This window comes from Oncorhynchus gorbuscha, linkage group LG12, assembly GCF_021184085.1.
Source record: "Oncorhynchus gorbuscha isolate QuinsamMale2020 ecotype Even-year linkage group LG12, OgorEven_v1.0, whole genome shotgun sequence".
In the NCBI taxonomy this organism is placed as follows: domain Eukaryota; kingdom Metazoa; phylum Chordata; class Actinopteri; order Salmoniformes; family Salmonidae; genus Oncorhynchus; species Oncorhynchus gorbuscha.
In genome coordinates, this window is record NC_060184.1 from 30,805,402 (window position 1) to 30,821,316 (window position 15,915).

The 15,915-nt window shown below is 44.6% G+C and overlaps 2 protein-coding genes across 4 annotated transcripts in view; one reads left to right on the plus strand and one right to left on the minus strand.

Moving 5' to 3' along the window:
- Positions 1 to 15,915, minus strand: part of brf1b (BRF1 RNA polymerase III transcription initiation factor subunit b) — a 121,410-nt gene that overhangs the window by 80,991 nt on the left and 24,504 nt on the right. The window contains exons 4-6 of the mRNA XM_046291801.1: positions 15,325 to 15,498; positions 10,803 to 10,834; positions 8,690 to 8,762 (exon numbers count right to left, since the gene is read on the minus strand). Coding sequence (XP_046147757.1) covers positions 8,690 to 8,762; positions 10,803 to 10,834; positions 15,325 to 15,498 — 279 coding nt within the window. The remainder of the gene's footprint in view (positions 1 to 8,689; positions 8,763 to 10,802; positions 10,835 to 15,324; positions 15,499 to 15,915) is intronic.
- btbd6b (BTB (POZ) domain containing 6b) lies at positions 1,452 to 5,894 on the plus strand. Of its 3 annotated transcripts, none has more exons than XM_046291800.1 (5): positions 1,452 to 1,582; positions 2,987 to 3,281; positions 3,427 to 3,517; positions 3,824 to 3,942; positions 4,394 to 5,894. In XM_046291800.1, exons 2-5 carry the CDS (start codon positions 3,076 to 3,078, stop codon positions 5,424 to 5,426), a joined length of 1,449 nt encoding a protein of 482 aa, XP_046147756.1. In that variant the 5' UTR covers positions 1,452 to 1,582; positions 2,987 to 3,075; the 3' UTR covers positions 5,427 to 5,894. The 3 variants fall into 3 exon arrangements, with proteins under 3 accessions (XP_046147756.1, XP_046147753.1, XP_046147755.1); XM_046291799.1 differs by lacking the exon at positions 1,452 to 1,582 and adding an exon at positions 2,195 to 2,736; XM_046291797.1 differs by lacking the exon at positions 1,452 to 1,582 and having other exon boundaries at positions 2,193 to 3,281.

The window sequence follows — 15,915 nt, forward strand, 5'->3', positions numbered from 1 at the left end:
GACAGCTTATAGCTGTAACAAAACAATACCTTTACATTCAATATTGTTTAGACAAATAGTTTAATTGAAACTTAAATAAACAATTTCCAGAATCGAATATAGGCTGCAAAAATACATTTATTTAGTAGGCTTTCACCAGCTGCACCGGTTTAAACATGATATAGCCTGCATAGCCTACTAAATCATGGGTTTCAAACATCTGGCCCACGGGTGGTCTGAGTAAAAAAATATATATAAAATAATAAACGTTTGGTATTTATTTTTAAAAAATGGGGGGGGGGGCGAACTCATAATACCAAAACTCAATAAAACCAAATCGAACTGTGAACTTAGAAATGATAATGGACCTTCATTCATAAAGTGTCTTGACTGTGTCCAGCTCGCTAATAAATCACCAAAATGAAAGCTAGACAGACAGTAAAGGCGCATCGAAAATAGCCTGAATTAACGTAATAATTAACTGATAATAAACTGAATTAGTCTATCGTAAACAAATACCTGCTTGGAGACTGTGTATCCATCTACCGGGTTGTTGACTTTGTCCACAATGACTCGTAAATCCTTCCAAACCAAACCGGGGATTTCACGTGAGCAGGACCTGTTCCCAAGACGGTGTATTTCATAACATTTATTTTTACTTATCTGGTTACGTTAGGCTAGCCAGGGAAAGTAGTCTAAACTTGACAACGTATTCTCACGTGGGGGGGATGTCACATATGTTCTAGCACTACACAAATAATGGACAGTTCCTTTATCAGATTCACAACACAATGCAACACAACAAGCTCCTGGGTTTGTAATTTTTTTTAAATCTTGATTTAAAGCATTTCCAACCTTCAATAGAATTGTTCTGAACCACGAACTGACCCGTGGGTTGAAATAATGTTTTCATTACACCCACCAAATAATTTTCTGTAGGTCAATCGGGAGGAAACTCAGATATCTGACCAGATACAGGACTCTACTGTACTGAACTTTACTCTACTATGCTGTGCTCTACTGTACTGTACTGTCCAATCATGGACTTGTCGTCTATGTTTTGGCCAAATCAAGTCCGTTCCAAAAAACAACGTCCTTAGACGTTGAAATCAAGACCGTGGCAGACGGACCAAATGTCAATGTATTTTCCAACGTTGAACTGTGCTCACTGGGTATCAATTGCCAACCATTAAACGATGATGAATAGCCTACTATCAGTGGCATTGATGTAGCCTATTCTTGATTAAGCTTCCTCTGCATGCCACTGTTTAGAATGTATAATAGACAATAACAAGACCACTAGATCTGCCAGGCAAAATACCATTGTCTGAAATTGTATTAAGTATAAGCTGCTTACTTCTGGACCCGTCCGTTTTTAAACCCTTTCCAAAAGATTCCATTTTGTAGCTCCGTGGCCCTCTGTTGGAAAACCGGGGAAACTGGCCTGGGAACAGGACAAACAGTTGAAGCCCAACCCCCCCCCCCTCTCCCTACCGTTTACCAGTCCTCCGGATTTTAACATGGCTCCTGGCTGCGAACAAGCGTCCAGTAACCGAACCTGAACGTTTTTCTCTGTCAATCGACCCTCCCGCATTTCAATCAGGTAAAGATTTATTAACTATTCGGTCGTGGGGTTTCCCACGAATGGAAATGTTGCTGAATCGAACGCTATAGTTGGCATCACTTCGACTGTGCGATTAGGGGAAGACATTTCAGCATATTTTCTGTGTAGCCTACTTCGTCTTCTTAAAAATGCACCGATTCGAGAGCAAAATTTGGGCTCATATAACTTGAAATTGTGTAGTGTGTCTAAGTGAAAGACTGGCGATTGCATCTCACAATTTTATCTAAATATTTCAATATAATTTACATAATTGTGCAAGCACTTCGCTTCATTTGTTACATGGAACGCAATTAAAAACGGCGTCCGTTTGGCGAGCCATGTCCCGCACTGTCAGCAAATGAATTGTGTCTCAAGTAGGCTTTTGCACCTTGAATATGCTATAGTTCGATATGCACAGCAATGTGCTCTATAAAACACACATGATATATATGGCTGTTCAATCCAGCTTTCGTGGAGCGTGTTTTGGTTCATAATTCGTAGTTTAAGTAACTTTGTGCAGTAAACTATTCATGTGGCGTACAAACCAGATGGATTTCATAGGCTACAATGTAGAATATATCATACGTTATCTATGAACCAAAATCACAAACTTCTGATATAAATATGCCTGAAATGAACCATATTGCTCCCATTTATGTGGGCAGTTTAAGTAGTGACGAGAACGTTACGGTAAGGGTTAACTCTCTTGCTCGGATCTTCGCCATGTAACATTGTACAGATCAGCTGTGGGAGGCGCATGCGGAATACTGACGTGCAAAGGCATCAGGGAATCTGATTTGTCAAACTCGAACTGGGCGCCCGCCCTCGATACACAAAACTACAGTACCTACAGTCATAAGAGTAGAATGATTGTTGGCACAGGGATGGATCACGTACCATTTGGATAATGATTTGAACTCGCGTCCGCCTGGATATCTAATAATTGTGACAACATCGTCGCCGCAGTGGAGTTATGCAACATTGTAACAATTTGCAACAGTTCGCCCTTTGTGCAACGTGGATGTGATTATTTTTTTAGAGGGGATACATTGTCGCTTAAAAGGAGGACGCTATGAGATAGATTAAACTGTAACCGCTTCGGATGTAATTCCGCTGGACGGACACCTTGATGTTGCTGTGCAAATATTTTCAGGGTGCGTAGGGGTTTTGTTTGATTGTACATAGACCTACGACCGATGGCAGATGGTATCGGTTTATACACGTGTTACATTATGTGGAATTAATTTGTTTAAATCTGAACTGTTATACATACTTATTTGCACTTTAAATGCACGTCGCCTTGTCCAAAGGTTGATAGGTGGATTTGTTTTCTGATGCCAGAACCCCCAGATTGCCTGTATGGCCGAATCATGAAGTTTTTTACATTTTTGCTTTTGCTTCCAGAAACGTTAAAAAGGACTAAAAAGAGTGGGAAGCAGTCCGGAAAGCTGCCAGTATGCTATGAAATCGTGACTTTGTCCGTGAAGAAGAAGATGGCTGCAGAACTGTACCCTGCCAGCTTAAACACCAACCTCCCTAACAGCAACGGCGCGGTAGTGACTGCAGCCAGCAAGAAAAACATCGTTCAGGTCACCCAAGCTGTGACCGTGCCGACTACGACTGCCACTCAGCAAAATATCAACAACAACAACGTCGAGACTACCAGTTGGCAGTCCACTCACCCGACATTGCGAGAAAGGTATGTCAAGCTTCAGTTCTCGTTCTATTTTATCATGCAAATCTTATATTATGCAATACCTTGCGTAGTGATTGCCCCTCCGTGATTAAAAATGTCATCGATTTAACGTGGCATGATAAATTATATCTTATTTCGCTTCTTTCAGGAATGCGTTGATGTTCAATAAAGAACATATGGCCGATGTTCATTTCATTGTGGGTCCCCCTGGTGAATCACAGAAAGTTCCAGCGCATAAAGTAAGTGCGCTTTTCTTCTGCGCCACAGTCTCAGCGTGTTGGCTCTGTGTAGATTAGAAGTCTGAAGCAGTCATGTAGGCATATGTATAGTAGTAGCCTACCATGCTTTTCCTGCCATTGTGGCCCATTGGACACTGGCTTTTCTATTTGTTTTATGAATTACATTAAACTGTCATAATTTACATTTAAGTCAATATAAGCACAACAACTGTGTAATGTGCACATGCTTTATTAAGAATGTATCCCATCTTGCCAAACAATATGCATAGCCATATTGAAATAACCCACTTTCCCTCGTGTTTACAGTATGTTTTGGCTGTGGGCAGCTCTGTTTTTGGTGCCATGTTTTATGGAGACCTGGCAGAAGGAGAGTCTGAGATTCACATCCCAGACGTGGAGCCTGCTGCTTTTTTAATTCTGTTAAAGTGAGTAACACCATCTCTGTGTAAGACTTGCTAATGCATTTTAGTCCTTTTCGTCAGCAAAGTTGCCATGCTTTTGTCATATAGCCAATATATAGGTGTGGCAAGTAGCCTAGAGGTTTGAGAGGCAGGCCTGCAATCTGAGGTTCGCTGGTTTGAATCCAAAGTTTCCTATTTAGTGCCCATCAGCAAGGAACGTGACCCTTTAACTTCCTTTAAACCCCTCGGTGTGATTGTTTGATTTCAGGGGGGTTGGGTTGGACAATAAAGTATTTTTTTCATGTATTGCTGTGGTTGGGGTCAATGTCATTTACATTCAGTATATTAATTGAATTGGCTCATTGAAATGGATTTGGTCCCCAACCCTGATCGATTGGTGGTTTAGCATTGTGATGGTAGATGTGGTTATAATGGCTAAAATCCTCATTTACCCCCCCCCCCCCCCCTCTTCCAGGTATATGTACAGCGACGAGATTGAACTGGAGGCGGACACGGTGCTGGCCACTCTGTACGCCGCCAAGAAGTACATTGTGCCTGCCTTGGCCAAGGCCTGCGTCACTTTCCTGGAGACCAGCCTGGAGGCCAAGAACGCCTGTGTGCTGCTCTCTCAGAGCCGCCTCTTCGAGGAGCCAGAGCTGACACAGCGCTGCTGGGAGGTGATCGACGCCCAGGCTGAGCTAGCCCTCCGCTCCGAGGGCTTCTGTGAGATCGACCTGCAAACCCTGGAGATCATCCTGCGCCGTGAGACGCTGAACACGCGCGAGGCAGTGGTCTTCCAGGCAGTGCTGGAGTGGGCGGTGGCTGAGTGCCGGCGCCAGGGCCTGGGTGCCACGGCACGGAACAAACGGGCGGTGCTTGGCAAGGTACTGTACCTGGTGCGCCTCCCCACCATGACTCTGGAGGAGTTTGCTGACGGCGCGGCACAGTCGGACGTGCTCACCCTGGAGGAGACGCACGACATCTTCCTGTGGTACACGGCGGCCAACAAGCCCAAGCTGGAGTTCCCGCTGGCTCAGCGGACAGGCCTTACGCCGCAGCGGTGCCATCGCTTCCAGTCATCGGCCTACCGGAGCAACCAGTGGCGATACCGGGGCCGCTGCGACAGCATCCAGTTTGCCGTAGACAAGCGTATCTTCATTGCCGGCCTGGGCCTGTATGGCTCGAGCGGCGGCAAGGCTGAGTACAGTGTCAAGATTGAACTGAAGCGGCAGGGTGCCACGCTGGCGCAGAACCTCACCATGTTCGTGTCGGATGGCTCCAGCAGCACATTCTCAGTGTGGTTCGAGCACCCGGTCCAAGTGGAACAGGACACCTTCTACACGGTCAGCGTAGTGCTGGACGGCAACGAGCTGAGCTACTTTGGGCAGGAGGGCATGACTGAGGTGCAGTGTGGAAAAGTGACATTCCAGTACCAGTGCTCCTCGGACAGTACCAATGGGACGGGCGTGCAGGGGGGGCAGATCCCCGAACTGGTCTTCTATGCATGAACCCTAGGGTTGGTTTGTAACACATCCCCTCCCCTGCGTGGAAGTGCATTCTACCACTGGATTCGTTGAACATGCTGGGGATTATTAGAGGGTCCAAAAGCAAAAGAGTTCCTTTGCCTTCTTCAACAATGTAGCAGCAGTGAGAAATTATGTAAATGAAAACATGCCTGTTAGTCCTTTGACAAAATGTTTGAGTGATGGAATGCTCTTTCCATTTTTATTTATTGAGATAAAGATAAAACCTATGATTTTAACTATTGAGCGCTGTGGCATGCAGCCTGGTGTAAATATTACAGAGAAGTTGTATTATTGCACTCCTACTGGGCCACTCCCTGTTAGTGTTCTTTGTAAATAACTTGAGGCTAATTTGTTTACAGCTTGAGGTTGGCTGACAAATGACATGTCTTGTATTTAGTGCGCAGCTTAATGGAACTGCAGAACATAAAGAAAACGTTTTTGTGACTCAAACTCAAAGGTGTTGATACTTGTTCTTTGGTAACACGCCCTGAGATTACATGACAGAGTATGCTGTTAGACGATGAGAGAATTAGGGGTCACCAGGGAACCATTTTCTTACATATCATCTCCACCTCTTCCAGTAGCAAAATGATGCATACCATTTAGTCTGGAGTTTGAAATACTCAGTCATGTATTTTTTTGACACAAAATGAGGCGTAATGGAATTATGACTCTGTATAATGCTGCAGCATACTCAATTTTGAATAGGCTGACAACCTCATATAGGGAAATGTTATTGCTTTAACAGTAAAATCATGTTTCGGCTTGCCACTTGTGCCTTTTTTAGGAGGGTTTGATCACCAATTTAAACTTGTAAGGCAAATGACCTTCCCACAACCCTGACAAATCACAACGGATTCATACGTTTCTCTCACGCTGTGATTTCAAGTGTTCCACAGGACAACATAATCGCTCTGTAATCAAAACAGACTAATTTGCATAAATTGCAGAGGCGACGAAGCGACTCGCAGTGCCCTTTTTTCCTGTTTCAACCAAAGCTTTTTACTCACATCAACATATTCAGGGTACTGTCTGGCTCATCTTTCTGGTTGGGTCTCACCTCAAAGTTGTTAAGTGAAATTGGGAGATGGATTTTAATTCAACCCATTGAAATGTGCTTTCATCATTCTAATGAGGGGTAAACACTAGATCAAGTTGGAGATGGTAGAATGACAGACTTTCTGCTGACAGGCAGCTGGATAGGAATTACCTAGCAATGGCTGACCCTGGGATATGCAAGAAACACATTTTCAATTCATGCATATAATACATGTGTGAAATAGGACAAATATAAGCACCCACCAAATGTATTATTATAGATCAGCACTCCTCTGGGTCTGTATTCAAAGAGCATATCAGAGTAGGAGTTCTGCTGATACAGGATCAGTTTTTCCTTTTAGACCATAATGAATAAGATTATATGGGGGGGGGGTTAGAATTCTAGGAGGGATTCGTTTTCGTTTTTTTGTTCCTTTTTTGTACTTTTTATTTTAACCCCTTTTCCTCCCCAATTTCGTGATATCCAATTTGTAGTTACAGTCTTGTCCCATCGCTGTACCCTCCGTACGGACTCGGAAGAGGCGAAGGTTGAGAGCCAAACACGACCCTGCCAAGCCGCAGTGCTTCTTGACATACTGCTCGCTTAACCCGGAAGCCGGCCACACCAATGTGTCGGATGAAACACTGTACCACGGGCGACCATGTCAGCTTTCATGCGCCTGGCCTGCCACAGGAGTTGCTAAAGAGCGATGGGACAAGGACATCCCGGCCGGCCAAATCCTCGCCTAACCAAGACGACACTGTGCGCCGCCTCATGGGTCTCCCGGTCGCGGCTGGCTGCGACACAGCCCGGTATCGAACCCGGATCTGTAGTGACACCGCTAGCACTGCGATGCAGTGGACCTCTGCGCCACCCGGGAGGCTCTTCTTGGAGGGATTTTAAGTCTATTAATCCCAGGTTGTGTACTTGGATGATTACCTCGTTTACTCTCTGTACCCCTCTCATTACATTAGTCAGATGAGAACGAAGCAGAGATGTTGATCTTTTACGGGAGGGGATGGGAGGCGGCATAAAATGACTGCATAGCAAGTTGTCAAAACACTTGAAAGGCATGGGGACACAGTGCCCCCACTGGTCAAATTGAAAAATGTGGTACTGCACTTGTCGTCACAATGTGTATGCTATTCAAATGGAGAGGTCTTAAGAGAGATCCTTGGGACGTCCAACTCTTGACTTCACCCCAATGAAGTTGACATTTAAAGTTAGGGTTCAGGGTAGGGATGTCCCAAGGGTGCAACGGCTGCTGGCATATGTAAAAGTGCAAACACTCAACATTCTTGGCAGGGTGATTCCAAAGACGGTACAGTATGAAGATCAGCAGAAACTGCTTCGCCATTAGAAATCCCCGATCACACTTGACATTGGCGAGCTAAGCTCATGCGCAGAAACACTTCATCAGGTAAAACGGTCGTCTCGTGCCGAACTGCGCATGTGCAGACCGGCAAATCAAACACACTCCTATATAAAGTTGTTCTTGACTAAAAAGTTTGTCACAATGAAGTTAGAGTAATAACATGGTCATCCTACTTGAATCTAGGTTGTGCCTTTTAGATTTCGAGAAACAGCTATGGAAGAATTTTTCACTTCTCCCCTTGACTTCTCATACCCCTAACCCGGCCCTGTCTTCGTCTGCTTCGTAAGCGTTCCCGGAAGTCTCTTGATGTTGGGCCTCGGGGTTTAGAAACTCTGTGGTCACTGTGATGTGTCCCATCCTGCAATAGTTTTTCCCTTTCTAGAAGATGACTCATCTATCTGTTATCCAGTCTTCCATCAGTGGCCATAATTGAAATGAACTAAATATGGAAGGTATTGTTGGTCACTTAAAGTGTAGGGACATAAAATAGCCAATTAGCTTCCGGTTGGTTTGTTAAAGAAAGAAAACAATGAGTGAGATACGTTTACAATCGGCAAGGATTGGATAGCTGTAACAAACAAGCCAACGTTCCACCCAGCCTATCAGCAGTGAAGCAAGTACCATATTGCTTATACCTATCCAATCCCTTTCAGATCTGACCAAGTACTCACTGGCCAGGTTGGAGGGCTATGGATTGATTTTGGAATTCAGCCCTTGAGCTAAAATAAGGAGTAAGGTGACGTTGCCCCTAGACAATGATCTTGGGTCAGTTTTAAATTTTCCCCACTAATGGTTAAGGCTAGGATAGTGGAAGCCGATCCTAGATCTTACCTATTGCTGGGGAGTTGATGCAGAGCTCTCGAGCCAGCAGGAGGAAGGTCTTCCCTAGGATGTACACGTTCACCTGTAAAGCGGAGGAGAGTTGGGCTCTGTTCCAAAACTTTAAGAACGCATTTCCTGCCTGCCTACCTTGAAATTCCTGATCAGATTGGTGAAAGCCATGTTATTTAACTCTTTCCCGCACCTGTCAATTTGTGTTAGATCTGTTATTACATCAATGAAAGAATGCACATCCTTCCCGCCTCCTGTCCTTGAAGAAATCCCTGATCCGACGTGGCTGGATTGGTGAAAGCTATGTGTTAGAACCGTTGCTTAGAACTATCGATTTGGGCTAGATCAGTGATTATGTCAAGGAACGGAGGAAGGAAGGCTGTTTTTAAAGTATTCAAACAAGGCCTTGGCCCCTGTTCCAAAACTTTCGAAACATATCCTTCCTTCCTTGAGGTAATCAATTATCTGTACCTACATGGGTAGATAAGTGAAGGCAATGTTTCCAATGGCTTTGTCCAATCAAACCTAGGCAGATCAGTGATTTCTTCAAGGAAGGAAGATTGCTTTGCTGTCAACTAATTATCATTTAAAGCTTAATAGTTGCAGTCATATGAAACTTAATTCAATTTCAAAGCAGCACAATTGAGGAATTGTATATGGAACTGGAGTAGGTAGAGAAAGTATGTTTATATTGTGTTCATAGATGTAAAGTGTGTAGGGGGGTGAAGAGCACATTACTCAAACCCCTTCCACCCTGTGCCTTAGCCCCCAGTGTCATGAGAAGTTGCCCCAACTCTGTACACACTGATCTAAGGTCAATTTTGTATTCCCCGGCTAATGGTTAAGGTTAGGCTATGGGGTGCATCAGCTGTTCCCAGATCAGTGTCAATGGGCGACTTAGGACCCACTCGGGGGACCAGGGCCACATAGCACTGAGGATTCCGTAGCCTGGTCTTAAATCTGTTTGTGCTTTCTTGTAAAGTCATATGGTTGTTGTATGGCATGACAGCCACTATGGGAGTGGGCTATATAGCACAAACAGATCTGGGACCAGGCTAAGGATTCAGAGCATTGGTGGCATATTTCTGGAGAGGCTCCACCCTTGCCACCCTGGCCTGACCACGGCCTTCCAATACCAAACAGGGGTGAGTCTAGGGTGGGGGCCGTGCTCCCAGGACAGCTGGCCTGGACTGGGGGTAAAAATATTGCACTGCGCCAGCTGTGTCGGACAGAAACGCTTCCCCCAGGGACCCAACAACTGAACATTAAATTCCCTGCATTGAATTGACATACTCTCTGTCCTCTAGTGGGTAGATACACCATGGGAGATTAGGACTTTGTTCTTCATACATTTAATGATGTTTTGGGAGGTTTTACTATGTGAGGAGCTGAAATGAAAATGGTTTGGTTGTGACGGATCTGAGATTTAAAATGTCCTTAATCTGCATATCATTTGGTTTTTTCATTTTTGGTAGGTAGTTCAGTTGTTTAATTTGGTAGTCAGCTGACTTGCTTGTGTCACACTCCCTGCAGACCACATAATTCATTGTGATGAGGCTATACCCAATGGCATTAGTATGTGGATATCACATATCGCCTGGGGCCGTATGTTTTGAGCATCTCAGGCTAGGAGTGCTGAACTAGGATCAGCCCCCCCCCCGCCCATGCAATCTTATTCACTAATCTAAAAGGCTAAACGGATCCTAAATCAGCACTCCTGCTCTGAGACACGTCATACATACGGCCCCTGGGTCAAATACATATGTCAAATACTTGAGAGCTGTGCATGATTTAGTCTGTGCTGTACAATGGATCCAATGGAGTAGTCCCAGTAGTGACACTTTATCAGTAGTTAAAGACAACCTTTACCTTACTTCCCTGAATGGTTGTCCTACATGGCTACATTCCGTTTCTCGACCACTCTCACAATGTGTACACTCGAGCACCACCCCTTATGGATTTAAAAGAAATAGACTGGTGCCAATAATAAGGTGGGAACTCCCTCCAGCCATGCTTTCACCAATCCAATGCTTTTAAATGCATGAGGAGTGAAGTGCACACATCTGGAGAAGGGTAGAGAATCGTAATGGACGAAGACAGAGACTAAACGTACCTGTAGGAGATCACTCAGGTCCAGAAGCATGTCTGAAGAGGGAAGGAGCGTTAAGGAAAGGTGACGGCAACAAGGGATTTACCGCAAAGAACAGAGATACAACATGGTTGTGTTCAGTAGGCACTAAACAGAAAGTAAATGGTCTGAAACTGCAGGGTACTATATGAACTAAGTTGCATGACCCATTTCTCAATGGGTTCAGCACTTACAAATACTGTTCAAAGCAAAGTATACAACATTATTACAAGCCAAAGGCTATTTTAATTATTTCTGTTTTTTGCCGAAATGGCCCAAAATCGATCTGTCAATAACATTCTAAGAATGACCTAAAAAATGTATTCTTAATAATGCTAATAAGTAAGAGGTGCAATGTACTTTTCCATCAACAAAACTGAGAAAACAAATTCTAAAAAGAGAATGTCGTCCTTTCAAACTGAAAATAATGTAAAAACATTAAATCCGGTGTTCAAGACAAGTAAGTAAGTAAAGGGCCTTAGAATTGTGCACTAGGTTTGTTTTTTTGCCAATTACTACGGTGAGTGAGACGGTGCATACGTTGATGCCGGGGTCTTTCTGCAGTCAAGCATCGGGTGACTCAAACTCCCCTGATGCTTGGCCCCTTCGGCTGCCGATGCGCGGCTAAATATAGAACTGGTCCCGCAGTGCTTCAGCTCCACCCTAGCAACCTGCAGACGAGTTCACCTAGAGACGGGACAGAGGGAGCGAAGTGGATTGACTCGGGAAGACTGCCGGCTGAAGCTCACCTCACAACGTGGTGAGTGGACGGAAGTGTGCAAGCACACACAGACACACACACAGACTGGAACATACATTCCTAATTGGAAGACAAACACACACCTGGAACACAAACACATATTATAAATGACTAGCGTACACAACTACTATACACATTGCAAACTTCACAGCCATACACACACCTGACCAACCTCTTATTTACCATTACAAACAGCCGAAAAACAAGCGCGCACACACACTAACCAACACACACTGGATAGGCTACATTGAAAACAATCGACTGCCAGTTGAAAACACAAACTTCCCTTCCGCCCTCTGATGTACACACACGCTCGTACCTGAGCAACACACACACGGACACATAGACACCTGAGGTGACACACACATAGCAGGTGTGGCCGGTGGAGAGATTACAGGGTCCATTAATCCCAGCGGGGTGAGATTAGATAAGCGCCACAGAAAGGGAAAGGATAATCTGATAGTTCCGCCGCCATTCGACAGATAATGCAGACCGTCGCTAAACCTCACACACTAGGGATGTGTTCCAAATGGTCACCTTATCCCTACATAGTGCACTACTTCTGACCAGGGCACCCTATTCCCTAGATAGCCCTATGGGCCGTGGTAAAAAGTAGTGCACGTACTTATATTTTCCTACTAGCACTGATAACTACTTTGTTGACGGAAAATGTACTTGCTACTATTGTGATATTTTGTTGTCACACCTAGCTATCTTAAGATGAATGCACTAATGCAGGGGTGTTTTAACTAATTGAACTAAATTCGGTCTTCAATGAGTTCCAGAGGGTTGCACTGAAAATGTGCTTTATTTCTTTGCTGTCAAAATTTGCTAAAATATTTCTCTTTCCATCATTTATGGAATGTTTTATGCTCCCTGACTGTCGAGTGATTTCAATAAACTTTATGAATGTAGGTCCATTGACTGTGCATAGTGATTATTAGCGAGCTGGACCGAAGAAACTGTTTGACACACCTGCACTAATGTAAGTTACGATGGAGAATAGTGTCTGCTAAATTACCAACATGTATATAGGGAATAGCGTGCCATTTGAGATGCAGTCAATCACTCACAAGTAGGGGGTTCCCCTGCCAGTATCATAGTACTGTCAGTTGCCCATAGCTCGCTTTCAAAGAGGGTCGGACAGGCGTGGGCAATGTTTTTACACTTTGGGTTAGTGATAAAATTGTTTTGGCGTTAACAATAACAGCCACGAGATGTGTATTTGTTCCCAGAAAGCATTAACGAAAACACTTATTTCCAAAGTGTTCCACGAGAAAAAAAACTAGGAATTGTACCTTGTATTGATAGTTCTTCTCCAATGGACTATTTGGGTAGTTCGAATCCACTGAGGATTTGAATAGCAATATCAAAGAGAGTGATAGGTTAGACAGTCCTGTATAACGCATTCGCCTTTGGGCGAGTGGTGTTAATGTTACTGGATGAATCCATGTAGATAAGGCTAGACAGTTCCCTTCAACGGTTGCTTGTGTGTATTATAGTCTAGTAAAAGGGTGTGGTTGTGTGTAAATCAATAGGATTGAATGAAGCCCCTGAGGACCTGTATCTTTCTATCTGAGTCCCCTGTGACTAACCGGAGGAGCCCAACCCAAACCCGACCTAACCCCCAAGGAAAGAGAGGTGCACCCTTCTCCCAACAACGCCACAATACACAGACAACTGCTGAGATTATCTGGTGTTACACAAACACATTTCTCTTTAGTACAGGCCTTGAACATTACAGTGGTACAGAACCCGGGTTGGACTGCTGAAGTGACAAATGAAGACTTAGTATCACTACTGTGAACCTAACACCAACAGTGATGTGGTGGTGCTATACCCTGAAGCAGGACACAGCGACCTGAGAGGGATGGCTAGAGGTAGGCCAGATACAAGCATCATCAAGTCACTGTAAGATACAGTAATTCCTTTCTCCCCATCACTTAACCATATGTGGTTACGTCGACTGTAAATAGAATAGAATCTACAACGTATATGGTCCTCCCCTTGTATTTCTAAAAGAGTCCATGCAAACACACATATGAAGAAAACGCTGGTCAATGGTCAATAAGAAGACTTTCACGTTACTTTGCAAAAGGTACTACTGAGCACGACCAGGGTGAGTAGAATCTCTGCCCAATCAGTGCGACCTTAATCAATTCACTTCCATGGGAGGAAGAAAAACAGCAGTGCTCCAGACCTTCAGGCTTATATTTGAATATCCTTGATGTAGATCAGTCATGGCTGGTGACACTTTAAATGGGAAGGACAGGCTCATAGTAATGGCTGGAACGGAGTTAATGGAATGGTCTCAAACACATCAAACACCTGGTTTCCATGCGTCTGATTCCATTCCATTCACTCCATTCATTCATATGAGTTGTGCTCCCGTCACCAGCCTCCTCTGATGTAGAATTACTTATGGTGGTCGTGTGGCGCTGGGTCCAATTCCGCTGGGGTCACAACTCAAAATGCATCCACACATGACTGTAAGTCACTTTGGATAAAAATGTCTGCCAAATGGCATATATTATATTATTATATATTATTCCTCACACAGACAAGATGGCCTCCCTTTATGACAACAGCTTCACCAAACTTACACCTTTGTTTGCTTTACACTCGTCCACACTGTCGCACCTGAGGAAAACATTTGTTGTTCCACTCTCCACCGTTTAACAGCAATAACTAAAACGCTGATGACATCCTCAAGGTTGTGGAACTATAACTGTAATGGCTCTTACGGGAAGAGGTGGGAGGGCAGGAGTGGCGCTTCCTCAACGCGACACCAACAGAAAGCAGATGAGCTTCCTCAAAAGACCAATTAGTGAAAAAAGATCAGTTGGCTGCCTGTGTAAACGCAGCCTATGTGATTTATAATCTGGAGTAGGGTGATGTTGCCCCTAGTAGACACTGATATTGGGTCAGTTTTTCATTTCCTCCACTAATGGTTAAGGTTATAATTGGGAGAGGGGAAGCTTATAATGCATTCTGATCACTGAGCGGTTTGATCTGGACGCTGTGGTAAACATTCCAGCTCATCTGTGGCCTTGGAATTGGGAGGTGTGTCGTTGGACCTGATCGGAAAATAATGGGTCTCTGAAAGATGGGTGTGTAGAAGCACGTGCTGAGCATCCATCCACAATAACTCACAAACACACCCTCTCTATTACACACATGGATGCACAAACACATCCACAAATACACACATCCACAATAACACACACAGACAATACGTCACAAATACAATCATTCTCCCTTTCTCTAATCTCCCCTGGGCAGATTCTGTGTGTAGACCGAAGAATATGCCGGGACTAAATGAGATGCGAGAGATAACGAACAGCCTTAGCTCTGGTTTTTGTCACTGGTTATTTTGATATATCTGGATTGGGCGAAGGCGGTGCTTCACCTCGAGTGCTTCGCGCATGTACCCAAAGTAGTTTCCTTTAGCGAGAGTGGAAACTTTGTTTTTGTCAGAATTTCTAACACATATTAACACAGTTAATCATGCAGCAGACCAAAGATTGTCCTGCTGGGTTAACAGAGATTACCCTTTCTTTCACAAATACAGTACTCAAACACACACACACACACACACACACACACACACACACACACACACATTAATCTGTAACCATTGATATGCCTTGGAAACACCATCACCCCAACCCCCCATGGTCAAATACAATCTCCCCCCTTTGGCCCCCTTTAGGGCAGCAGGGGGTGTGGTCCCAGTCCCAAGGATACGGGGCGTGCCCTCAGTCCGGCAGACCAAGTAGAGGCAAGCGGCAATGACGTGCGCCATCTTGCGTCCGCGCGTCAGGTGCTTGCTCACCACCATCTTAAAGAAGTTGAAGGCAGTGTCCAAGCAGTGCTGGTTGAGCTGCAGCTGGCTGCCCAGGTTGTGGATCTGCCGCTTTCCTGTGGACCGAAACACAAACACACACACACACACATGTACGTTAGGGTAACAAGTTACACACACATTGGTAGGCGTAACTTACACACACACAAACAGACGCATATGCACAGACATGGATAAATAGTACACCCACACACACTCGACTACTAGTGTTTTGGGTTGCCAGCAGCGGTGATGTCATGAGCGCGAGAGCGGGGCAGAAAGGCCTAGTTAATAGGGCCTGACAAACCTCCCCTGTGCTTCTCCCAGGCAGAGAGAGAGACAGACAGCTGTGTACTTACCAGAGAGAAGCCATCTGCAGCACAGCCTCACACACGCAAACACGTATGCTTGCAAACACATACACACTCACAGACCCACACAGACACACACGCAAATAAGCAAAATCGATGAACACACAGATGGTAATACAGAAC